The sequence below is a fragment of the Pithys albifrons genome, chromosome 1 (assembly GCF_047495875.1).
Source record: "Pithys albifrons albifrons isolate INPA30051 chromosome 1, PitAlb_v1, whole genome shotgun sequence".
Classification (NCBI taxonomy): domain Eukaryota; kingdom Metazoa; phylum Chordata; class Aves; order Passeriformes; family Thamnophilidae; genus Pithys; species Pithys albifrons.
In genome coordinates, this window is record NC_092458.1 from 52339746 (window position 1) to 52367621 (window position 27876).

Genomic DNA, 27876 nt, shown 5'->3' on the forward strand with positions numbered 1-27876 from the left:
AACTTGACTGCCTGTCTCTTTCATAAGAACGCCTTGTGACATGAAGATAATTATTTAAACAGAAAAAAACATACTTTCACTTAAACCTCCCTAGCAAATGTTGGTCATATATGCTTGGCACTGAGACTAATCTGGAAGCAGAAATACCAGCAGACAGGTTGCGACTTGCTCTGCAGGCATGGTTAAGTTATTACCTAGGCTGGAAGACTACTTTATTTTGTACAGAGGTGGAAATACTCAGGGCACAGTCCTCTTGACTCATCTCTTACTAATAAATGAAAGGTGGCAAGCAACCCTGAGGCCAACTGGATATACTGGTTCTTCCTGCACTGGAGCAGTTTCATCTTCATTAGATTAGCTGCAGCAAGTCAGTGTTTGCAACTTAGCTTCAGGCCTTCTCTGGATGGTGCAGGTTATCTGAACCTTTCAGTGTCACTACTAATTTTTTGTAAGGTCACGTATTTTGTTATTGAGCTTGTTCTGTTTATTGTTGTTGTTGCTAGCTCTTTTTTCCAGCTCAGTGTGTTTTTAAGAGATATGTTGTAGCCCATCAGCATGGTGTCTCTACAGTATGAAACATAAGTTTTTTCCCTAGAGAAACTGATAGCATAATAGGAGAACTAGGAGATGAGACCTGAAGGCAAGAGATACAACATCGCCTTTAAGTTAAAGGAAAATATATCCATGAGAGCTTTCAGAATATTGCTAGGACTTAAAAAGTCTGTGCTTCGTTAAGAAAATGACAGGTACTCTAGGAAGTTAGGAATGGGAAGCACTATTAAAAAAAAAATCTCACCTATGAAAAAGGACAGTCTCTTCCTAATCCTTTACCATAGAATAGACTATTTCAGGTGGAAGGGATCTGCAATGGTCATCTAATCCAAAATAGTCGTGATATAGGCACTTAGAATATCCTCTAACTTTTTGCATTTTTAAGCTAAGGACTGATGGGGTTTTGAAGGAACAGATAGCTTATACAGATTTTTTGGATATGTAAAGAAGGTAAGAAGTAAATTAGCAAAATTCAGTTAAGAAGGACTGAATACCCCCAAAAAGTTAGCTTCATTTAAGAAGGAGAGCATGAGAAAAGTTGAATAAATATGTACTTAAATGCTAATGCCAAACATTTAAAATCAACAAATTATTCTGTAGGATGCCTCACTTCCCTTTGTGTTATGGACATTTCTGAAACTTGTTGGCAGAAGTCAGTGTAATACTGTGGTATAAAGTTATTAACTGTATTTAAGACAGAGTAAGTATGTGGACCTTGTCAAAAAGTACCATAACTTTTTTAGGAATTGAAATTCCATCCCCATATATGAAGACCACTAGAGCAGTTTACTGATACCTTAAGAAGGATTGTGATCATCTTAGGAAATGGAAAGGAGAATCTACACCAGGTCTTCTTCAGGCATCTGAAAAGCTGTAATCCTGCCAGAGAAGACGTGGATAGTCAATGTGTGCCAAGAAGATAAGCCATAGCCATAAAGTTAAATGTGTTTTTTGCATCAGTTTTCTCTAGGGAGAACTTCAGTTGATCAAATAGTGTAATATTTTGAACGGAAGGATGATGTCAAATGAAAGAATCAGTAGATTTATTTTTTTTAATATAAAATAAATAGCAATAAATCACCAGGAGTAACCAGTGCTCACAAAACACTTGGAAAAAAATTAAAATTAACTAAAATATAAACTTCATAGATTACAGATTCTTACATGATATAAGGCAGTCCAAGACACAAAGGAATCATGGAATTGTAGAATCATATAATAATTTGGGCTGGAAGGAACCTTGAAGATCATCTGGTTCCATCCTCCCTGTTGGGGATGTGGACACCTTACACTAGACCAGGTCAAAGCTGAAAAGAAGCCCCTGAGTTTTTTTAGAAGAGCTGCAAGGATGATCTGCAAGTCTGGCTATTCTACCAAGAAAACTGATGAACACTAAATAAAAACAGGATGAACATACATTTTCTTGGAGATAAAATATTATGTGGGAGCGTCAGTGTGTGTTTTGTAAAGAGAAACCATCCCTTGCAGGTATATTACATCATGCAGATAAAGGTAGGAAGTTAGTAGACCATAACTGAATTTCCATGCATGTTTCAACAAGGTTTATTAACAAAGAATTTCAAGTAAACTAATTTCTTAGGTAAAAGGTGGATTGATTTTTTTTTTCTGGATTAGTAGCTTTTAAAAAAGTCCTCACGTCAAAGGGAGATACTGGCAGATGCTGACAAAGCAGCAGGTGAACTTCAGTGATAGAGAGTAATAGATCTGGAGGAAAAACACTATATTAGAACAGTTGGGAACAATTGCAGTTAAAAGGAAGCGGAAAACATTTTAAGATGCTATAAAAATCAGCAATATTCTCATGTTGTCAGTTCTTCCATCACTCCATCTCAGAAAGTATGCTGTATACCTGCTGATGTGGCAGAGAATGGTGGCAATGAGTAGAACTTGGCAATAATTTCTGCATAAGGCATGTTTCAATAGATTAAAACTCTGAGGGTGGAAAATCAAAGAAGTTAAGAAAATGCAGTATCAATATGTGTAATTTTGTATCCCATACAGAAGGAAAGTTATGAATATATTAATTGTATCATAAATAACCAGGGTTCATCTCATGTCAAATACTGTCCAGCAGGTTAAAATATGTTAATGGAAATGTTTTCTTGGACAACAGTCAATTAAACTGTAGAATTTACCTTTAGGACGTTGTATAGCCTGAAAATGTGAATGAATTTCATATAAGGCTTTGATAGTTGGCTAAGGAATGTATATCAGGAGCTGTTAAGCACAATACTCCACCAGTAGCTTTAGCTTAGAAAAATCACTAACATGCAGACTGCTGGAAATGTAATACTACATCAGTTTAATTATTGTGCTATACTTGCCAAGTTTCCTTCTTGTTTTGCTTACTTGTCGGGTATTGACTGCTGTCGAAAACAGGCGAGATGAATATTTGGTCTTGCTTATAATAAATCAATACAGGTAAAACCAACTGTTAAGACCTGATTAGTGAGAGATGTCTCTGCTTGAATTGATGTGCAAACAAGACTGTATGCCAGAGTGTATAGCACAGATTTTATTTAATAGTAAATGTGAGGTAGAGGCATAGAAAGAAATAAGAGGAGGGGGAAGGGGAGACAGAGACAGAGAAATTAAGCAGAAGATACTCACCACCCATGGATCTAGTGCTGTGCCGTTGGTCCTTCTTCATCCTGGGCTTCTCAGTAGTGTGCGTCCCGAGGTAATTTGAAACTTTTTACTGCTTATACATTTTAACAAACAAAAGAATTAATGCTCATTGGCTACATGATTCTCTTACTCTATTGGTTAAATTAATCCCTCACTTCTAATGCTAATTTGTCCCATGATAGTCTCTCTCTTCTTTTGGGTCAGTGGATTTCTTGAGTCAGTGGATTGTGATCTCCTTCTGCCATAATTACCTTTTACCCAGTCAGAGCTGATTTCAGTGCATTTGCTGAGCTGGCTGTCCTTGTGGACCATAAATTCTTCATTCTTTAAGTCCATTATCAGTGACACACTCTTCTTCTCCAGCTTTGTTAACCTCATGCTAGGTCTGAGATTACATTTGGACAATAGTCCCACCTTTATCTTATCTCAAGTTCTTGTTACCTTGCTTTAACTTTCAGTCCAATTTCCAGGTATCCACGGAGACATTTTTAGGGGGTGGAAAGGGACTTTGGTGGTTACAGGTGTCATCTGCCCCATAAATTGGGGTAGTCTTTGTTTGACAAGTGATACACATATGACCGGTTGCTTCTTTACATAGTTTGCCACAGTGGGAATTTTTGTCTTGAAGGGTGAGCCAGGATGAGCTAACCATATCTTGCCTCCACCAGGGCCGGAGTTAGCACCACCCTGTCATTCTCTTCTGTGCTTATCTCATGGGAAAGTCTTTCTGTGGCCTTAACGCTGTTCAGGACAGACACCTGTGCTCTCTTAGTCCTTACACCAGCCATACTACATATTTTGATGTATTAAACTATTTCAAATACAGTATTTTGAACAGTAAATATTATGAACAGAAATAGTTTGCCCTCACCTGATGCAGCAGACAGGCAGTAATTTCAAAATAGCAATGTTGCATATGGTTTCTAGTCATGCCTATGAACACACTAATTAAAGAACTCACTTTTAGAAAAACAGAAATAAATTACAAAGCAGAAAGGTTTGATGTAAAGGTTAGATAATCCTGCACAGCATGATGAAACCTGGACCTGTCTTTACTTTTATTCCTATGACAAGGAAAGCTAAGTGGTGCTGATGTCTTGAAAAGCATGCAGTTCATGAAAAGAAACCAGCAGGAAATCTGAAAAAGAAAGGATAGTGCTTTATAGGAAATAATTTTTCATCCTGAATACAATTAAGCTTCATGGACAAGCAGGCTATTACATCCTGTTGCTAAATATCACAACCCGAAGTCCCCTAATGAACTGATTAGCATTCTTGTTTCTTTAGGAAGTCAGAGATATGCACAGTTGGTGCACTCTTTTATTGACAAAGTCTGTAATTATGAATATTTCTCCTATATATTAGATTCTGTTAATTTGTCAGCCGTCATATGTATGGTAGCTGAAAAGAAATAATAGTTATTATCTCAATTTTTCTGTTTCCTTTAATTAGGAAAGTCAAAGAATACTGAATTGATATTAATCTAGCATATTAAATCCATCAAGTGAAATGTTCCATAAAAGGCATAGTGAACAAAATACACTTGTATGTTAAATATAAAAATTTAGTGGGTTTATGGAGAGTATTTAAATTGCATATTAAAAGTTTAATTAAGTGATTTAGTCAACACACTCTTTATCAGTACAAATCACATCCTGCAATTTTTCCAAGTAGCAGCTGAACCTACCAATGAAGGTAGTTGATGGTGGTTTTTACAGAAACTTATGGAACTAATTCTTGAGAGACAGTGAATTCATTGCTGCCTTTCAGCTAGGAACAAAGTCCTTTCTTTTGATCAATTCTCTGTTCCTCTTTCATTTCCATTTAATTTGATTTGGTGACATTGCCAAAAGGAAAGGAAGGAACAGCACTTAACCTGAATGAGAACCTTCACTACTGGGGTAGAAGAAACCCATTTCAACTGCAGCGAAGAGACTACTTGCTGCCCTCAAACTGTTGGTTACTTAATCGACCTCATAGTCTGAAGTTCCCCCTGTGCAACATAATCAAACTGAAGTCTGTAAGATGCCCTTGCATCCCTAAGAACTTTGGAAGATTACAGGACCTGAGCGCTTTAGGATCAAAAAGATTGTTTGCAGCTCTTTAAGAGAGGATCAAGATGTTAGCTGTGTAAATTTAATTTAAGTATATAATTCTTTTACATGGATCTTTAGTACCTGGTCTGGACTTCATATGTGTATTACAGCTATCACTGGTTTTGCCAGTTCTGCGCACGCTGTGCCTCACCTAAAATCCACTGCGCAGGCTGGAAGGGCACACCCACGTGGGGACAGCCCTTCCCAAATCTTCGTTTGCGAAGTTTGGCCATACATACATATACATGTGATGTACACACTTGATGCAACAGCTTTTTGTGATAAAAATACCTGCCAATTTGCTTTAGTGTTATAACACAGAGGTAAATAGGAATGAATCAAGAGGTACTATTTGACAAGTACTGGTCAAAAGGTACTAATTTAAAAATCTCAAAATTTCGAAGTGTTTCTTGAACTCTTATATTCAGATACAGAATTTTTCAGTTGAAACTTGTTATATGGATGTAAAAAGAAGTCTGTCTGACGTGTATTTTTCAGACAACTGGAACTATTTTCCCAAAATGTGGGAAATCCTTAACAGAGCCCTACAGCATTCTCAGCCCTTGCTCTTAGTAGAGCATTATTTGTTGAAATGGTTTGGTGACTGCATTCGTTATTTGTTCGAGTGCAACAGATGCTTTTACTTAGCTTGACATGCTGCACTATATTAGTATTTTAAATACCACAATATATTAAAATAAGTATAAACTTCAGATAAACAATCCACTGTGAAAAGATCTGCCAGAATATGCAAGACCAAACATAAAGATGTTAGAAATTTTGCCACGGATATTACTTGTCTCAGCCTTGCATTCCTTTCCTTTTCCATTAATTAGCAGAATAATCTGTAGTCTCATGGGTCCAAAGGCAGTCCATAAAGTGAAGCCACCTTAGAAAAAAATTAACAAATACCAAACTTCTTGATTTCCTTTTCTTCCCACCTGTGTTGCAGCTTAGCTGCATTTCTGTCTTCATTCATCCAAACCCAATGAATTGTGTAGTTGATAATGCATATATATCAACCTGTTCATAATAATTACAGTTGGGATTGCTGTACTCAGTAGTATTCCCTGTTGTCTCCAGTTTAGCTAGGGCTGGCTAACAAAAGCCATATTTAAGGAGAAAAGGGAGAGGAGTTATTAAAGATGCCTAAATTGAAGCACAGTCTCAGTAGAATTCCCAGAGCTTAGGGGTATCCCTTAATGCAGCAGATGGAAAATAGAAATCTCAGGATTCATCGTAGCTGGCATTGAAATACTAGATAGTAAAGCATCTTTCCAGAGTGCTGTATTTTGTGTTTAGAAGTGTGCATCAAATATTCAAGGAGAGTCAATTTTAATAGTATAAACTGACCAGCTTATATGGACTGTATTAATGTAGCTGTAACTTCAGCTGTGTGTTGAAGAATATCACCGAAATTTAGTCTGTCACCTCCCCCGCTCCCAAAGTTTTCTTTTCCGGATATTCTCTGGCATTTACAAGATGAAGTTTACATTTTACTGATAATTTTAAATTTTTTTTCCTTCTTCCTAGAAAACTGAAGGAAGCCATTGGAATGTTTGATGTTTAGCATTTATACATAGTAGCAACAAAATAAATTTATCTAATTTCCCTTTATCCTTCCACTCTGGGAGTAAGCAGCCACATAATTGCAAAATACCTGTATAACTTTCCGTAAATTCTGTTAATAATCTAAGAATCACAAACAATAGGTGTCCTAAATTTTCAGGATCAAAAGTAAACCAGATGTAGGAATTATTTTTTCTCATTTCACTCTGTTTTCTTTGTTGTTTTGGTTTGCTTGTGTTTTTGTGAACTGCTGACATTTTTTTGATGGTCCAAACTTGTGTTTTATCATGTCTTGTTTCTCATAACCCTTTTTTATTTAATAGTTGGGCAGCAGTTGTAGACTAACTTTTCATCAACTTTTCCTTTCCCACCAGCTTTTTAAGAGTCTTAATAATTTTAAAAAAATCACAAGTCTGAAGAGTAGTTTTCTGTGTGCTGTGCTATCTCATCTTGGGAGCTAAGTAAATGCGAGAGATTAAAATGGATGCAGAAGAAAAGTGGCTGGTAGCATCAGTTCTCTTTGAGCTGTTGCTAGCCAGTCAGCTCAGGCAGTCTGAAGCTGCTTACGACCAGCTTCTTGTGAAGTCAGTAGAACTATGGAAAGAAGCTTGTACTGGCAAAAGAGCCTTCTTGGGAAAAGAGTCTTAAATTAAGTGGTTGAGGGGTGATGAATATACATCTTTTTAAGTCATTGAAATCTTTAGTTCTTCCCTTTTTTTGCAAGACTGTCATAATGGAGGCTCTTGTACCCTTACAGACCCAGCTAGTAGTCATTATAGTGACTAATTAGAATTCTGTTAAAGTGCATTATTTCTCCTTTCCTGCACATATCGGAACATTATGACTTTCTGGCCTGGATTCTAAATCACAAGAAAACCATGAACTTCTTAAATGATATTTTAGAAGCAACCTTAACAAACCAGAAGGACATTTAAGAATGAATTTCAAGTGGGATTCAGCTTCAAAACAAAACTAAAAGAGGAATGCATTGAAAAAATCCTCAAGAGTGAAAGCAGTCACCCAGCAGTAAATTGTTACTGTGTACTGCTCATTAGTGGTGTTCCCCAGGGATCAGTGTTAGGGCCAGTCCTGTTCAGTGTCTCTATTGATTATCTGGATGAGGGGATCAAGTGCACCCTCAGTCAGTTCGCCAATGACCCAAAGCTGGGTGGCGATGTTGATCTGCTAGAGGGTAGGAGAGCTCTGCAAAGGGATCTGGACAGGATGGATTGATGCACCAAGGCCAGTGGTATGAGGTTCAGTAAGATAAAGTGCCAGATTCTGCACTATTCTATTGGTCTAGATTTTAATGCACTTGACTAAAAATCCTGTTCTTGATAAAGTGACCATGGTGTTTTCAATCTGTAGTAGAAAGTGTACAAATACAATAGATTCTCTTTTGCAATAGTTGAGGTGGGCAACTGAGAGTAAAGTTAAAATGGCCATTTATTGCCTTTTCTAGTCTTCACTGCAGCTGGAAGATTAGGCAACATAAATATTTCTTTAGCTACCATTCCATTAAAGTAAACACTTCATGAATTTGTCCTACATAAGGAAATTACAATGTAGAATATTTTAACTTTGAGCTTCTTTGTCAAACTATATTATCAGAAGTCCTGAGTAAACATAGTTTTTTTAAATTTAATTTATGTTATGCAGTATTTTGATGCAGTTTATAAATTATCTTTTCTAGAAGTAGTTTTATTGTTTTCACCTCTAATTTAATTATGTTGTATTGACTTTGCAAATAGCCTTAAAAAAGCATAAACACGTGATGCGACCACCAGGAACAGAAATAAATGCATTGCTGTTAAGGTGAAGTTTTTTATATTTCATCGTTTTTACTTTTAATACTGTTTATGAATATTTCTACTTTATTTTTAGTTAGAATTATACTATTTCTTTACAAAGCATTCAGGTTAATTATTGGTATCTCTACCTAAATCCCATGTAAATTGTAATTTGCATACCTAAGCTTTTAGCTTCATTAAGGAGACAGTGATGCTAAATAAACTACATAGATGCTTGGAGTTGGATTAGTTCAATACATTTAATGTCATTTCATATGAAATTATGTAGTAATGGAATAATCTTTAAAGTAATTCAGATATTTTGATGAAAGTCCCTGAACTTATTCATAGGCCTAATATACACAGTAAATACTAGGAAGCATATATGTCGTAGAAAGAATTCTTTTGGTGCTCATTTGATGAAATAAAAATTGTGTATGACATACAAATGAACATTAAGTAAAAGCTGTGTGTAGACTGGATTCACTGAGTATTCTTGCAGCCTTAACAGATGTGTACAGCTTTCTAGTTCATGCCAAAGAAGATTTTCAGAAACTGTCACGGATGCATGAGAACATGGAAAAACTCTATCAGAATGTGATGAGGTATTATGCTATTGATCTGAAGAAAGTTTCAGTGGAGGAGTTTTTTACGGACTTAAACAACTTCAGGACCATGTTCATGGTACACGTTTATTTATTAGAATTTATTTTTGTAATCTTATGTAATTGTATATGAATTTGAATAATATTTAATTTATGTCACATCTGGCTACTTATGATTACGTAGGCTTAATTTACTGACTACACTTCTGCAGGAATATTGTATGAATTTTGTGACAAAATCCAGAGGAATGATCCAACTAATACCTATTGATCTGCAGAAAGATTTGCTTAGTCATTTTACCACCTACTCCTCATTCCAGCCTGATGCTTATCATTACAACATACTTACTTAAGCTGCTTTCATGTTTCTGAGTCTTTTTTGGTTTTACTTGGTTGGTTGGGTTTTTAATCATTTCAGACATGTCTGAAGATAAGGAAAGTTACTTCTTTCTTAGATACAGAGAAACTGTTTGAAATTCATATGTCTATCAATTTTGAGGACAGGACTTAAGCTGGAACACATAACTAGCAAACATTTGGAGTATATAAAGATTGCCAAGCCCTTTTTACTTCAGAGTTTAACAACTAAAAACCTAGAAAGCACAATGTTCAATCAGAATAATTTTGCTTGGCAAGGTACATATGCCAGATTTTTCAACAGGAGAATTGATTATGTTTTCCTGACGTGATCAATGCCTAATATAAAACTCATAATCTGATTTCAAAATTACTAAATGTTGCAAAATAGGTGTATTGCTTTAACTTCTGATGTTTTAAACCATACCTTCCATTAAATGTTGTAGAACAGGAATTCCAAATGCTTAGTTGGAGGCTCTAAGGAAGTGGTTGTGCTTTACAGTAATTTTCCCATATTTCTTCTCTGTGTCTGTAAAATTAGCACTGATACTAACCTCTGCTTCGCAGCAGTGTTAAAAAGATAGATTAATTAATGCTTCAAAACAGTTAGGTATTATTTATGAGCATGATAGAAGAAACCTTGAGGAAAATTGATAATTCTGTCCTGCAGAGCACAGTTTGAAGGCTATATGAAAAAGATGTGTTGATAAGACATGGAACCCCTTATCATTCAATGACACTAAATAGAACATGGAATAGCTGCTCAATTTTGAGACTTTCCAGAAAAGATTTTTCAGATGCCCAGTGTGAGACACCTGAGGTCTGATTTTCAGGATTGTTTAGTACTGACCTTGATTACTGACAGAATCTGAAAGTGGTTGTTATCCTAGAAAATTTAGTTCCCTGACCTTGATTACTGACAGAATCTGAAAGTGGTTGTTATCCTAGAAAATCTAGTTCCAAAGACTTGTAAATTTAGTGCTGAAAAATCATAGGTTTATTAAAAAGTCTAAAACTAAAAGACCACTCATCAGCCGTAGGTATGGGAAAGTGAAGCTCAGTCATCCTTGTTGTTATGCAAAGTTGATGATTTGCATAAAGTATTTACCTATTTATAATTTTTTTTTTAGTTTTCAATTAATGAAAATATTAAAGAAATAAAAAGGCATGTTTAAATCTGGAGCCATAGACTTGAATTTCATAGCTAACTTTGGACTGCAGTTTGTACTTCAGTGTTATTTGGCAGCTGGGGCAGCTATTATTTGCACTCCATGAGCACCAAATCTAGAGTAAAGTTAGTTGGCCTGATCCAAAAAAAGGGGTGAAGCATTTTACCTTCAGTGCTTTGACTTCCAAAGCTAAATCCCTGGTAGTGTCAATGGAACACCATAGGTATCAGACATCTCTGTTAACCTCCCTCTGTGCTTTCACAGCATCACAGGGACTGCTAACAAGCCCATTCCTTTTCTTGAAAGGATAGCTTTAAAGATGAAGTAATTGCTTGTCTAATGCTTAGAATTTTCCTGCAGTTTTACAACAGGGAGTGAAGAGGCCTTGAGTCAACAACTCTTCTGTCCAAGACAGTGCACTAATCGTAGGGCTATACAAACTCCTTGCTCCTATTGACACTAGGTTGCTCTGCAGGAAAAAACCTGACTTCAAGAAAAAGTAAAAGAGCAACCAAGTAAGACTTTCTTCCCTAGACTCTATTTTTCTTTCATATAGTGCAAAGACTTTAAAAAAAATTAGAAACTACCCTGGAAAGCATATGAGAGAACCCAAGAATGCTTCCATCTCAGAAAATCTAGGTCTTGGTATGCCATTTATGTTTTGTGTTGAAAACACATGGAACAGGTAGGGTTCTAGGGCACATACCTTAAAAAATTGGCATCTGAATGTGAGTTTCGGTGTCTAATCTTGTATTCTAGTCAAGGGAGATGCATACTTAGAACAGTTAGTGGAATTTGAAGAGCTGTCTACCTGATGTCTCAAAGGAGATCTAACACCAGAAGTGCCTAGTACCCTGGAGAGGAGTCTTAAAAGGTACCCAAGACGTCATCAGCCTGAAATTTTAAGCTGTGACGTAAAATTTGTGGAAGGTCACTGTCCTGCTAGAGAAAGGCTGGGGACAAGGTGTGGTACACCAAATCTTCCAATTTGCACTGAATATGAAGATGTGAGGTACTAAATCAGGCCCACTTGATCAGTATGATTGGAAAGAGGAGACTCCCACATTTGAATGACTGCATTCTGAGGCCGAGTCCTACTGGTATTAATTTTGGGGAAAAAGTAGATGCAAAGTAGAAATTTCCTTGATCACTCTATTAAGAAAGTGTGTAATTTCTGTATTTATTTGTGCTCGAGTTCCATTTGAGTTTTACCCAGAAGTTTATTCTACAGAATGCCTAATCTGAAAATCAGCAAAGAATTTGTTAAAAATAATTCAATCAAAAATGTTAGTGTTTTATAGTAGGCTTCTCCTGTGCTCCCCCTGTATCAAGAAATTTGACAGAGATTACTTTAGAAATGACAGTGTTGAAGTACAGTTTTGCTTGGCATAAAAAACCCTATTTTGTTGTCATTTTTTTAATGATGGAAAACTTATTCTCTTTCAGTTATCCAAGACAAGTATTTCTTCACAAGTTTTATGTGCTATTTTTCTTTTCCCTTCTTTTGGTCACTATTACAGTGATGCTGAAGTGCCCAGGCAAATATTGCTATAATCCACACTGACCTGTGCTATATAATAATTTTCAGTCTTTTTTTTTTTTGAGTGCAATCTGGACATTTTCCCCACTAAAAACAACATGAGACATTAATTATCCCTTTTGCCTTTATGCAGCTTTTGCCTCAGACCTTGTGAAGATGTTTGCCATTTTGTAAGAGGGGACACTTTGATATATTATGAAAAATAGGATTCTGTGTAACTGGGTGACGAAAAAAAACCCTTTCTGCAATGAAGAATAGGCGCGCTTTACATTTAATGCAAATGTAAATTCTCAAAGCACTGAGAATTTACCAATGTACATAGCTAACTCTAAAATATTGAAAAGGTAATCCGAAAATAGTTTTGTAAAATATGTGTTGAATGTGACACAGTTCTTTTGCTTAATGTCTGAATATGAAAAATTATGATTTAAAAACTCTGAAACTCATTGTTCTGTTTTGGCTTCACTGGAAGTTTTGGAGTAGTTATTTATAATTCAAAATAAGTAATATTGTACAGATATTATCCAGAAGACAATAATCTATAGACCCAGTGAATTAATGCATATGTAAGTAAGAATAAGAAAAATGCAACACTTTTATCATCCAGGCAGCCTTCTTTTGCTTGCTGCATTGGCAGCATGAGAAAGAATAAGTATTGAAACTATTCTAGAAATACAAATAGTAACATACTTAGAATTTTGTAAAACAAGGTGGTTTACATATGTTGAATTCTTCCTACATTAACATGTGTATTCTTCAGTTGTATTTCTTGCTGTGGCAATTAGTATGCTTTTAATGTATTTATTCTGAATTTGCATATTCTTCTGAATAAAATGTACTAAACATGGAATGTAAAATACTTACTTGGCTTGGTAAATTGAGATTAGTTAGGCAACATGAAAGCTTTTTTCTTCATTTTTAAGGTTCAGCTTTGTTTTTGCTAAGACTTCAGTTTTCATGGAACTCTATATTACTTTTTTTCATAGCAAGCAGTAAAGGAAAATATGAGAAGAAGGGAAGCAGAAGAAAAACAGAGACGTGCTAAAATAGCTAAGGAGAAGGCAGAAAAGGAAAAACAAGAGAGACAACAAAAGAAAAAGCGCTTGTTAGAAATGAAAACAGGTAAGTGATGTAGAAAACCCATTTTACCAAGCGTTTTATTGGAAGTAAAGCTGCTATTTTTTCATTATTTGAATGTGCTATGAGAAAAAAGATAAATGATTTTTCAGTGAGTAAAGTTTTCAGCAAAGAAGTTGTTAATTTTTATTTTGTTAATGAGCTTTCCTGATTACCTTTTTTCTCAGGTTATTACTTATAATGCTGCTTTTTATTTTTCCACTGGAATATTTCGAACCTTGCGTGACCAAGTATAAGTTCAGTTATGCTTAGAATCCTTTTTTACCGGAGAAAAGAGTTTCCAAATCACAAACCCATTTTCTTTAACTCAGGTTACATACTCTTTTTTTGTTCTTTTGTGAGAATAAATCCTTCTTACAGTACTTGTATTTTTCTATGAGTATGTCAATTGTTATTTCAACAGGTTCCTATTGAAACACCTCAAATAATTCCTCAGCCATGCATTTTTATACTTACTCATGCTATATTGTCTTTTGTATCAAAAGAGATGGCATATACTGTGAGTTCTCTGTTACTAAAGAGATGCCTGATGATCCTCTTTACTTCTGTATTTTATCCCAGACTGAGCTTCTGTAATCCTTCAGAATGATACATGACTTACTGTGTAAATTACCATGAGCTAGTCTTTTTGATTTTTTCTGAGCAGATCTTGTTAAACAGTTCGCTACTCAAGGCCAGGTTGGCACCTTTGGCATAAATGATTATCTGTCTCCTTCACTTTTCACTAATAGCTGGAGTAGGTGTATTTAGTTTCAGAGATGCTTCAGACCAAAAGTCTTTGATTTATTTTTATAAGACTATTCATGTCTTGAGGTGTGAGATTAGAGCTTTCTCCTAAGTTGGGAAATCAGGCAGCTGCTTTCTGAACTCAGAATTTCTAATTCTTCGAAAATACAATTCCACACCCAATCAGAAAACCACCAATGACAATGTTTTTAAAGCTTGCAGAAGATAGAGAAGGTCTGCAGGAGGCTAGGAGAGGGTAAAACTGGTATCTACATTCATGCACAGTTGAAAGTGTTTCAACAGAGATTTCTCTCAGACATGTTGTATGTATGACTGATAGGGCTTTGATTGGAAAATTGATAGCCTTTCAGTGAAAATTAAAGCTACTCCCAAGTTCTGTTCTTCATAATGTCATGTTCAGGCTTTCCAGAATACAGGTGCCAACGCTGAGACTTTTGTGTTACCTACCTGTATGCATATGTAGGCCTCTGGTAGAGGCCACTTCAGCTAACGTAGCAGGGAACTAAGTACTTGGCATCTACTTGTCTTTAAGTATCTTGGCTTTTTATTAAATGGTGTAAGCATACAGCAGGAGGTTTCTTGGTCTTGTAAGCAGCCACTTAAGGTTCAGTCTGGAATGACTGATCTAAACAGCAGATAATAAAAGAGGATGCTAGAATCACTTTCAGCTATAAATGTCTCCAGTCTGATATTCACTAAATTGGCTACTGATGACTTGTAAGGGTTCTTGTGTCTATTTGCAAGGTATTTTTAGAAGTTTGTTAGGAAAATCAAATTCTGGCAGTGGAAAGCATGTGGGGTAGATTTGTCAGGGAGCACAGCAACAAGTGTGAAAACTGGGGTTGGTTGTTTTTTTTTTTTTTTTTACAGTCTTACCAAAACTATATTTATGTTTTTAAATTGAAGAGGCATAATGTTGTCCTGATTCTTTGGGGTAACACAGACAATCAAAAAAACCTTTTTTCCCATTTTTTCCTGGCTATACCTAGGTCACTGAAGGGCTGTTTTCTCAATAAGAATCTGTCAATCAGTCACAAAATATTTACATCTGACCTGCTAAAAAAATCATAACCAGATCCTCCCTCTGCCAAAATCTTACCTGGAGTGTGGCAGTCAAGAATGGACTTTATTCGAGGGAAGAATAAAGAAAATTTATTGTAAAAACTTTGTCTAATATAGGTTTAGTATCATTGAGAGGCAGGGTTATTCTAAACGTGGGAGGGTTTATGTTAACTAGGGATTACTGTATGTCAGTCACTTTGGGGGACAGCTATCTAGAGCTATTCGATTATTCATGAACACAAGGAGACAGGGAAACAATAGATGTTGCAAAAGAGGTTTTGATATAAGGCAGAGAATACACAGGAACTACAAGTCTTTTCAAGTGCAAGGACGAGAGATGGGCCAGTGACTCCAGACTGGATTAGGTTTTATCGTGTCCCAGCTCAACTTGCCAGAGACCTGATGTTTTCCCAAGGTTTTGCAGACATTCCTGTCAGATTTCTTCCTGCTTAAATATTCTGTGCTTCCACAGTGTAGTAACTGATTTTTGCTGCATATTGTTTCTTTATATGGTGATTGGATCAGATGTTGGATTTGTAGAAACATTATTTCAAGTACTGCTTGAATAAAGTAGCTGAAAATTGATGCCACCAGCCCAGGAGTTATTGTTTTCAGGATTTCACAGGTGTATACTTAGAAGAAGAAAAAAGATTGAAGTATATATGCTACATGGTTCTTTAATACTTTTTTTCTCAGTGGACAGCCCATAGTGTACTCTGCATCTCAACTCTTTTTTCAGTAACATGGCTTTTGAACTGAAAATTACCTGAAAGGTAGGAATGGCTGTGTATCACAGTGCAATGTGCTACTTTGGCATTTCTTGACTGTTTCTCTCCTTTAAAAAGAAAAAAAGCAAACAAAGAAGCGGCAACAACAACAAAAAAAGAAAACAAAGAAACAGTTAAAGAAACAATCCAAAAATAACCCAACCTCATTTTAGTGGACTGACAGTCATTAACAGCACTGGTTGTACTATTATCTTACTCTTCTGCATTATTTGTCATTATCACTATAATTAATTCTTGCCATCAATCAATCAATCAATCGCTACCACTACATAGTCAAAGCCTGAACATCTATGTCCTAAATTTATTGTGATTACAAAATCTCATGTGGTTGATACTGTGGTGTTGTCAATGATGGCTACCAGTGGCAGTCCTAGTTGACAAGGGCAGATACTGACCTTTGAGAGGCCTTCTGCAAGGGAAGCTAGAACTTAAATGGATATATTTTTTTCTTCTCTACCCTCTTCTCTTTCCTTCCCTATGCATAGTTTGAGATATTATTCTTTTATAAAATGGATTTGTTTCTAGATAGTTCACAATCCTCTTGTCTATTCCTAGATTACAGGATGCAAAATGCTTCAGTGGGTTTTAATTCATCAGGCTACAGCAATGCCTTTTTCTTGCTTAGCTGCTGATTCTTTTCTTAATGTAAAAACAATCTTTTCACAGTGCTTGAGGTTGTGATTTTTTTTTCAGTGACTCCTAATTACCTATTAGTGACTACTTTATGACTCAGGAGCTTCTGCTTTCAGCCTATACTCAGTACCTTTTAAGACCTGAGCTGGTATCCAAGATTTAAACAATATTTGTAATATCATCCTAAGCTTGTTTTGTTAACCACTGGTCATATGGACAACAGAGACATTTAACCTGTCCTAGATTCTGCTTTTTTCTTGAAGTCCTTTTCTTTGGGTTTCTTCATCTTTCATCTGCTTTTAGAAGCTATTTGAAAAGCAGGAGTTTGTTGCCTATGGTGCAATCTTTTGGTACACAAGGTGAAGCAAACTGTGATTAATTTCTTTCCATAGAAGTGACCTACATAATACTGCAAAAGTTTTTAAGTTTGGGGGGGTGGGGGGCATTGCTGACCTTTTTTTGCATTTACAAAAACTTCATATAGTATCATAAAATGTTAAGGGGTTGGAATGGATGTTAAAGATCCCCTAGTCCTAACGCCCCTGCTATCGGCAGGGAAACTCCCCACTTATATCTGAAGAAAATATGTAACAAAATATGCATTTTATTAAAATAAACCCAATATGTGGCTTGAGTCAACAAGTTGCATATAGCATGTTAGGGCTATATTATACCTGGTTTGACTGACGCTACAAGGATCGTATTAACCCAAGGAGAAAATTGATCTGGATTTAAGTTAACTCTTGAGTTTTAGCTTAAACTAATATCTTCAGGTTGAAAACAATAATTCTATTAGGAGTAACTAACATTTATGGCAAATATGAGATGGTCTTACTGTATACTGGCCTTCTCATGAACTATAATAATCTTTCTTAGGCTATGTTGTGCCTTTGATGCTCAGGTGACAATTTAGTCATCTAGATTATAGCGTATGCTCTATCATCCATACCTCTGCACCAGACTGCCTTTAAAATACTGTTACACCAAGTTCCATGTTGATATCATCGTTTTCTAAAACTAGATAAATATGTGTACTTTGTGATAAATCTTCATAAAGTTTTAAGTTCAGTTTTTTTCATGTTTAAGATATAAATATATCAAAATTTTGTAGTTTGTGAAGTGTGTAGGTTTTTATGAATATGCAATACAGCTTGTTTTAAAAAAAATAACATTTTAGGTAGGCTTTACAATATAAATTTGGAGTTCTGCTAATAAGACCATAGATTTTTGTTATATGGAATCATTTTCCTTGCTCTCTTGCAATTTTGTTTTGAGATTTGTACCTGAAACAATGTCAGAATTACATACCTCTAAATTGTAGTTTTCTAAAATTCTCTATTTCTATTTTTCATCTTAGCAACACCTACCTGTCCTAATGATGGCAGCCCAAATAGTTCACTGATAAAAAAGGCTGTTGAGTTGGAAGTTGACATAGGAAAAGTACCATCTTCATGTTTTCCTTTCAGCTCCATTCTAACTTGAAAAGTATGTAGAATTCAGTAAACATTTTGACTAAGTAGTGAATGATATTTGGTATTTTGAAATTTATGTTGATAAAATCTGTCCTCTAAATATTCTCTGGACTGCAAAATGATATTCATCATGAGATGCTTTGTCAGTAAGATTGCTTTACTTGCTTTTGTGAATCCAGATCAAACCATCACACTCTGTCCTTCCAAAGGTAAATAGCCAGTGGAAGGGGATCTTTATGTAAATGCCACTTGTCTGCATACTATTAACATTCAGATACATGCTTTCTGGTGCTGTTCAGATTCTTAGCAGAGAGAACACCAATCAATTATTTTGATTTTATCAGTGTAGAGAATTATATAACTGCGATAATACCAGCTAAATTTATTGTAATATAATTGAGAACTCCATCATTGTGGCATCTTCATTGTGCCTTACTTTGAATACTATTTAAGTAACAAGCCACTTTTATCAGTGGTTTTTTACAAAGACTGCCCTTCTCTTATGCAAAAGGAATTAAGTAATGCCAAACTGAAACATCTGATTTCCAATGCAGAATATTAGTTTGTTTTCAATTGTGTTATTCAGTTTCACTTTTATCACAACGATCTGATTTTAAATACATCTTTTAGTTTATTTAAACAGTTAAAACCTTATTTGCAGACAATTCTGAGGCATTTATTTTTGCAGAGGTTTTATATTGTTTATCTGGTTTTGGGAAAAAAAAAACACATTCAAGTCTCAGAAACTTGCTAAGTCCTTTTCTGTTTTGGTTCTTCAAATATTTACTACTTTATTACTATCTGCTACATTATGCAATATGAATATTTTCATTAGTTCTGTAGTGTTTTGCAAAACAAAAGGACACTGTAGATGCTGACAGTTTAAGCAAAGAAAATAGTAAATGTAATTAGGTAATTAAAGTTCAGATTCTGGCAGATAAAACGCTTGCCTTTGAAATAAATTAAAAAATCCTCAACCTTATTTATATTAGTAAGTACCCCCAAAAGACCCTGCTTTCCCTGCTTAGCTGAAGTTCATAAGGCCTCCATTTTATTAATTTCTTCTCACTGGGATAGGAGATTTGATACTTACTTCTCAGTAGCACTCCTTTCCTCTGAGGAGAGCAAACACTGCAAATGACGCAGGTTATAAAAATGTGCTCATGTTCCATTACAAATGAGATGACATCATTAGTTTCTAATACATGGTTTAAAATGTCTTTTGGGCTATTTTCCTGAGAAAGCACAACTTTTGGAAAACTGTAGGTGTATTGCTAGCTTTTGCACCTTTAAGAATAGGTCTCATCCAACTAAATTTACTGTAAAGGGGACAACAGATCTGATAATGATATATATGACAAATTCCTGAGTATATAATATTACTATCCTGCATGCCTTTTGTATAAGGGCTCTGTTCTCTAGGGCATTTCTCCTTTTGAAATTTCCAGTGCTCCACTCAGTTCCTTTCTGCTGCTGAATACTCTTTCCCATTGTTCTGGACCGCCTCCACTCATCCTCAAATTGGACCCTCTTCACCAAGAGAATTCCTGAGATCAATTTCTGTTATTTGAATTTATTCTTAAGGATTGCTTTTACTATGAGGCCAGTGGGAAGCGACTCTGTTCTGTAACTACGAGGAGGGTAACTTCTTCCTCTTATGTTAAATTACAATGGTCAGAAATAACTGTAAGACATTATAGAGTTGCCTACTCATTACCTGCCATCCGATCCCGTCAGATCACGGATGCTCAGCAGGGTCAGCCCTGGTTAGTATTGGGTGCTGTAGACAGTCCTGAGGACTTCACTGTCACTGTCCAAGCTCACTCGGCCGTGGCAGATGGACCTTGGGACTTAAACAGTGGGACCAGTTCCGTGCATGCTGTGCCTCACCTAAAAAATCCACTGTGCAGGCTCGAAGGGCACACCCACGTGGGGAGAGCCCTTCCCAAAGCTTCATTCGCAAAGTTTGGCCATACATATGTGCTCATTACTTGCTTATGTTAATACTTAGTGGACAGTTGATAGTAAGCCCATAGCGAGTCTGGAGAGTAGATCTGATTTTGCATAATGTCAGTTTACAAAAAAAACTCCAAAAAACTCCTACATGTGAAGGAGGAGATGTCACAGATATTGGCCACAAATACACCAGAAGGGAAATGTTACCTGTTACATCTGTAAGTATGGAGGTTATTTTTCAGCTGCAATTGTATTGTTTTGACAGTAAAGTGTAAATCTGGGTAAATTACTGAGAACATATGTTCCCTCAAGAGTAATTGTCACATTCATAATTGAAGATGCTTACAGAGAACGATAAAATACAGGTATGCTCAATCAAAAAATCCCCAAAAAATGAATGTATGATACATCTGCAGAAGCCACAGCAAAAGATGAGATACAGCAAAACCTTATCAGTTCAGGGAATTGGATGGTTTTAGTGCAAAAACGTAGAACTGATCTGAGTGTATAGTAATTATATCACCAACTGATAGTCACAGGTCATGTTCTAACAAGGTGTTAAAGGTGCTAAATCTTCCGAAACATGGAGGTTCATGCACTTATTAGCAACCCATGGGCTCAGAATGCAGCAGCTGCTATTAGTTTGTACAAAGTACTAGCTCCAAAAGAGCAAGTTGTTTAGAAGAAATAATCATTTTCTTTCCAAAAATTTTACTTAAAAGCGGACTCTTAGGAGTAAGCAGCTGAAAGGGGGTTGTGACACTGAGATTTACATAAAGCCCCTGAAAAATAAATAGCATCTGTATTTGGGAGAGATAAAAATAGCCAGAACAAACAGAACTGTTGAAAAAATTAAGGGTCAATAAAGTAATGTCTGTAGATGAAGATTCTCAGAATGCTTGCCATTTATGCTGTAGCAGTAAAATTTCTAAACAAATGTGAAAAGATTGCAGCAGATTTCAGATGGCATTACCATGAAAAATAATTACAGTCTCTGGAGTCATCTTTGGGGTTAAGAGCTCTAACATTTATACAGGTTAGTAGATTTTGATTTGAGTAGGCATTTCCTACTCCAAATACTACCTCACACCTCTTTCGTAGGGAGGTAGACATCAGAGTCCTCTTTAAACTCTCACTCCTGCTATGTGATGCTTTTATTCTCTCTTTTTTTCTGTATCATCAAAACTTTCTTCTCACAAGTTGCAGAGGAAGGGAGGAATAAATATCCTTACCAAAGCGTTGGTGGATGTGCTTTATTTTTACTTTCCCCAGTCCAAGGTTGTAAAAGAGCCAAGAACCTCCTCTGTAACTGTTGAAAAGCTAACTGATTGGAAGGTCATGTCTTTGACTCTTCCTTCAAACTGAGTCTGCTGCTGCTTCTATTTCTATGCTGTTCACTGTGACTCTTATCTTCACTCAGCAATACCTCAGTGGTTGTACAGAAGTGCAGTCTTGTTACTGCATACCAAAATACTCCTGCTCTGAAGCTTGCTGGCAAAAGTTGCTTGATTTCTCTGGCAGCTTCTATCCATTGAAGACTATTAAATGCAAATACAAAGTCTTTGAATCACAAACAGCTGGGGACCAAGAGACCATTCTAGAAATGTCATTATATATTTATCCTGTCCTTTTTATAGATGTTTGCTATCAGCTACTAGTGCACAAAGAATGCAGAGCTAGGTGGACCATTGGTCTGATCCCCATGAGTATTCTTGTGCATTTATAGCTACCTAATCAGAAAGACTTTCCTACCCAAAGCTGTCCAGAAGCTTTCCTTAGACTAAGCTCAGTGATGTAATCCAGTCAGAACTTTATCACTCCACTAGTGAGAAATTATATAACTTGGAAATTTCCTTCAGCCCCTCAGCTCTGTAGTACAACTGTCAGTATGAGTGATCATTGTGTGTATTTTCTGATTTACTGGCTGTTAAAATTTGAATGGAAATAATGATGTGCTCAGTGAACTCTTTTAGAGGTACACAGTAACCAAGAGACAAGATGTTCACACACACACACACAAATACACAAGTGTATTATGTTCAGCTACATGTATTCTTTTAAGAAGCTAAGTTCAATTAAGAATGCTACTGGAGTTATTCTGACTGCTTTCTAAGTGAAATTGTAATTGATATTTCTCAATAATAGGTGTTTGTATTTTTTCCTTATGTGAAACAAAACTAATGAAAATACTAGTTTTTGGCTATTCTGGAAAGCAGATTGGTTGTATTCTTGCCAGTGTCAGTGGTGTGCAGTTTTGGTCACTACAGTATAAGAAATTGTTAGGCTATTTGCGAGGGCAACAAAGATGGTAAAGGGCCTTGAGAGGAAGCCATATGAGGAGCAGCTCAGGTCACTTGGTCTGTTCAGCCTGGAGGAGACTGAGGGGTGACCTCATTGCAGTTACAACTTCCTGATGAGGGGAAGAGGAGGGGCAGGCACTGATCTCTTCTTGCTGGTGACCAGTGACACGACCTGAGGGAATGGCCTGAAGTTGTGTCAGGAGAGGTTTAGGTTGGATCTTAAAAACAAGTTCTTCATGCAGAAGGTTGTTGATTGCTGGAACAGGTTCCCCAGGGAAGTGGTCACAGCACCAAACCTGACAGTGTTCAGTAAGTGTCCTCTCAGGCACATGGTGTGACTCTTCAGGGTGGTTCTGTGTATGACGAGGAGTTGGAATTTTGATGATCCTTATGGGTCCCTTCTAACTCAGCATATTCTGTGATTCTGTGATTGGAATGGTGATCTGTAAAGAAAATAGGGAAATCATTCATTAATAGTAGAACATAGTGACTGACTTCATATGTATTAGATGGTTCTCACTATCAGCTGTCCTATAAAAATCTTAGCCTTGGATAAGAATCCATAAGGTTGGTCTGTTTTAGTTATGAGTGATTAAATATAACTAAAAAGAAACGTAGCATTTTCCTCAATTTAGCAGGTTTTTTTCCCATTAAAAAGGCACAGTATCCCTACTGAATAGGAAAAGGGCTATAAAAGCATTGAGTCTTTAGACTGACTTTTAAAAAATATTATCAGATAATACAATATATAATGCAACACTGTGTTGTTGAGTTGGTAAGACAGTAGGTGTGTATGCAGAAAACAATTTCATTTTCAGGCTGTTAGTAGTTACTATTTTTGTGGACTTTGTGAAAAGGTAACCTCTATTATTGTAGCCATGTTTAATTTCCATTGTAGATGGGCAACCTTTTAGAATGTTTGAACACTCTCAAGAGAAAAAATTAAATCTTACTTTTGCATGGAATTTCCTGTAATCAGTTTGTGCTCATTGCCTCCTATCCTGTCTCTGGGCATCTCTAAGATGAGTCTGGCTCAGTCCTCTTACATCACAGCTTGTCCTCCATCAGGGGCTAAGATCCCCCTGAGCCTTCTCTTTTCTAGAATGAACAGTCCCAGCTATCTCAGACATACTCTGGTCCCTTGTTCATCTTTATGGCCCTTGACATTGATCAGATATGTTTGTATCTTCCTTATACTGGAGAGCCCACCACACCCAGCACCGCATACATGTCTCACCAGTGCCGGGTAGAGGGGAAGGATGACCTCTTGACCTGCTGGCAATGCCTTCTTCATTTATTTTTGCCACAGAGGCACAATACTGACTCAATCAATATGTTGTCTACCAGAATCTTTTTTTTTTCAAGCTGCTTTCCAGCCAGTTAGCCCCAACCTGTGCTGCTGTATGCACAGCATACAGCATGTGCTGTATGTGCGCTGAGGTTGCACCTCACCACATACAGGTCTTTTGTTGGATTTCCTTAGGAAGCCTATGTGTCCATTTCTCCACTTTGTCAAGGTTCTTCTGAATGGCAGCATAACTGTCTGGTGAGTCTGCCATTACTTTGAATTTTGCACCATATGCAAACTTGATAAGAGTGCACTCCCATCATTGAGGTCCCAGTGGAAGATATGACAGATAGTTATCCCCAGTATCAAGTCCTGGATCACACCACTTTAAAGAGTTGGGATTCTGTTCATTCTTCTATAACTCCAGTTTATATCAGGGATATATTTTTGAGAGCTCTCTCAGAAATGCTTGCTCTGGAAGTCTTTTTACTGGATTTGGCATCGATATAAATGAACATGGATAATCCCTGTGGACAATGCGTTTACAGTGGCTTTCTTCTGTTGTTGCAGAAAGAATGGGATTTATAGACTCATGATGAACACCGGAAATGTATACATTTTTATTAAAAAGCTCAACATTAAAATGATTTCGTTCTCTTTCCCATTACTTAAGTGTGAAATTATGACCCAACTGAGATGCAGAAATTGGTACCTTACATCACTGAAGTATTTTGTATCTCTGTGATACAGAACCACCCCTTAAGCTTACCTTTTGGTTTTGGTGATATTAGCTGTCTTACAGAAGTTAAATTGGTGTAGGTACCAACCTGAATTTCAACAGCTGATTTGAAAGGGACAGCTGTCTTTCAGAGTGCACTAAAGGTGTAGTTTTAGTTTGTATTTAACTTCTTTTAAGCTGTATGAATGTTGGAACACATTTTCATTCATATGCTCATAGTTAAGATGTATCTATTTCTGTACCCTAAAAGCACTTTATGACAGTCCAACAATGGACCAATTTATCAAGAGCAAACAAGATGGCATGAAACCTACTCTTCTCAGCTAGATTTATGGAGCAGGTATATTAGTAATTAGGAGAAATCATACCGTTTTATAGTACACTTGCCTAGGGCTCTGAAGCACTGTCAAAGGCTTTCTACTTTGTGTTGGGCATAAGTAAGAAATGTACCTCTTCTGATACTGAACTAGACTGCTGATGTGAAATGTGAGGTATGTACATGTGTTTTACTTCTGGGAAGGGCTGTTGTGTGTCTTTTGCTTGAAGTCACTGTGAATAGTAGTATTTTTGGCTGAAATTGGATTTGATACTCTTAAATCTAAAAGGAGCTGTCCTTTCAGCCAGTCCATCCAAGGCACACTCGACAGCTACTTCTGCTTTGTATCTCTGCATTGGAAATTTTCTTTTACTTGCTGTAGTGTAACAAGGTTCTTCCAAAATTTGATCAGTGTCAAAGGAACCCCTGTGTTCCGAGTCATGGCTCTAGTTCATGCACTGTTATTGGAAGTCAAACTGCAGTCATGTATTCCTTAACTAACCTGTTAGTGAAAATTATCTGATTGGTCCTATGGCTTTCACCAGAAAAAGCCTTGAAAGCCTTAGAACAAGGTCAAGTTGAAGTCCATATATCCAGTGCATTTTCTGAACAAAGTTGTCCCTAACACCCACCCACAATTTGTATCTTAATTTCACTGGAGTGTAGAGTCTGAGTTTAGGTGGTTATTGCTAAACACTTTGAAGCATTAAAGTTGCTTTGTATTTTTATGTTTGCAATGTAAATGCCTTCAAAAAGTGTTCTGCCCTTCAGGTGTAAGACTGAAAGATGTAGAAGTTGTTACATGGCAGCACTATGAATACTTCACAGAATCTGGCTGCCTTAGACTCTGAGTATGAAAGATGGAACCACATCCAAAACTTTGGAGCTTGCTACTGCATTGAGGTCTTGAATTATCCTCCTCTCTGTGATCTGCTGTTCTTCCTGGAGCCTAAATCATTCAGCATTACAGCATGGCTCATGTGACCTTGTTTAGAGAATGGTCCTTCAGTTTTCACTCAGATGGAGACTTTTAGTCAGCTGAGCATTGCTGTGTAGGCTGTACTGCTTAAACTCAATCCTTATACAAGCAAACATAAAGGACTTTTCTCGATGTCTTGAAAGTAAAGATATAACATTAATAAAGTTAAAATACGTATCTTTCTTTTTTTCTTTCCTTGTGCGAATAATAGTCTGGAAAAATCTCTGCTATGATTGTCCCAAGCTTGGTAATCATTTGTCTCTGAAATTTTTGTACATTAATGCACAAGACATGATGAAGCTACACCTGGAAGGCTGTGAAGGGCTTACATTTCACTTCAGTATACTGCATACATTATACCCAACCTGAATCGTATTCTAGCAAACAAGAATAAAAAAGTATTAATTCTGGTACTTGCTGAATTGAGAGATCAGGACTTAAATCTTCAGACAAGGAAAACAGATCCAATAGCTTCAGCACTCCAGGTTTTTTGTTCAGTTATATGAAACTTGAGTGCTGCCACAGGATTACATCAAAACAATACAAAGATAATTAAAGTCTTTGCTGCTCCAGGTAGCTTCAGGAGAAGCCCTTGAGGTTTTGCACCTTTTTTCCTTCTGTCCCAGTTATGACATCTATAAGGTCTCTTTTTAATTTGTCCAAATTGTGCCGTTTTAGTTTAAGATGGGGCTGTTTGTCTTTAAGGGCTGATCCTTTTCGTTACCTACAGTGTAACAAAAAGCTGTATATAATTGCAATGCCATAAATAGAGGCTGGTGGAAAATAATAGTCAAAGTTCCTGTAGATAAATCTTTTAAGTGTACAGATTGAGTAGGCACCATCAACAGAAACCATGCTAAGGAATCCCTGGTTTGTTTTTTCTGAATCTCCTTAGCATTTTCTACTGTGATAGGGGTAGCTGAATAAAGCTTTGATTCCATGAAAGAGGAAATAGAAATATTATTTTATGTTTTTCTTCTGGTGAAGTGAACTTTTGGAGTCCTAGTGTTGTGTGATGTTTTAGTTTATAATTAGCAGGTTCAGGGAACTGTAAAAATTAAACAGTTTTCATCCAAAATAATCTTGTTGTACCACAATTCAAAAAGAAAAAAAAACCCAATTGCTAATGATATTTGTGATTCTATCATGTCAATAGTCAGTGGACTAATGCTCCTGGAATTATGGTATATATAATTTGTTTCTTAGTAAGTACATAAAAAGCAGGTGTCATTGGTGACTGCAGTATCTGTTGCTGTCATTTTAAGATGCTATAAATGTACAGGGAAAACTTATGATACTCAGTGCACTAGAAGAGAAGGGTCTTTAATATTTTTAACATTTTTAAAGACATAATTATGAAATTAGGTAGTTTATGCATGACTTGGCACTGAAATGTCAAGGGCAAAACTTACCAGCTACTTTTGGAAGTTTACTTCTCCTTTAGATGGTATTTAAAAGGCAGTTGTATAGTTTTAATTAGGTATGATACTAAAAAGTATTTACATCTCCTATTCTGCAACTGAAGGAAAAGAGATAATTTAAATCATAAAAGGGTGTATTTCTCAAAGGAATTACTGTTGGCTATGTAGCTATCTGCAAGACTCCTAGAATTTCTAGCACTATGATGTCAAAAGATTGATACACTTGACTAATCAGGAAGGCAGTTGGGACTGGTGACAGCAGCCTGCAGCAGCTTGTGAAAGCCGATTTAGAGGTCCCATAGGAAGTGTCAATATTGAACAATATTTGTGACTCTCATACTATCAGTAAGGCAATGTTGTATGCAGCTCTCCCAGGGCAATTTAAAAGATTTCTAAATTACTGCATGGTAGACTTTCATTTCTTATTCTTCCAATCATGTAAACTTGGACAATATTATAAATAGTGTGGGTACTAATAGCTCACTGCATCACTTCATAGAAAGTGTCAAAGTCAGCTGCTGCTGAAGACATCAGAAAGCAGAATTTGGAGCCTATTGAAGTTGTACCAGTTTGAAAAACAGGCTTTCTACATGTTTTGGGTACAAAGATTATTCACTAAAAAATGCTTTTATTTGCAGTGGTTGGCTTTTTTCAATACATCAATGTATACAAGAAAACTACCAGAGGAGTTTTTTAATCCAAGTTTCAATC

The 27876-nt window shown here is 36.3% G+C and overlaps 1 protein-coding gene across 2 annotated transcripts in view; it reads left to right on the forward strand.

The window, feature by feature from the left end:
* DIAPH3 (diaphanous related formin 3) overlaps positions 1–27876 on the forward strand; it is a 214861-nt gene that overhangs the window by 125310 nt on the left and 61675 nt on the right. For both annotated transcript variants that reach the window (XM_071570608.1, XM_071570618.1), the window contains 2 exons: positions 9176–9340; positions 13314–13449. In XM_071570608.1, the coding sequence (XP_071426709.1) occupies positions 9176–9340; positions 13314–13449 (301 nt within the window). The remainder of the gene's footprint in view (positions 1–9175; positions 9341–13313; positions 13450–27876) is intronic.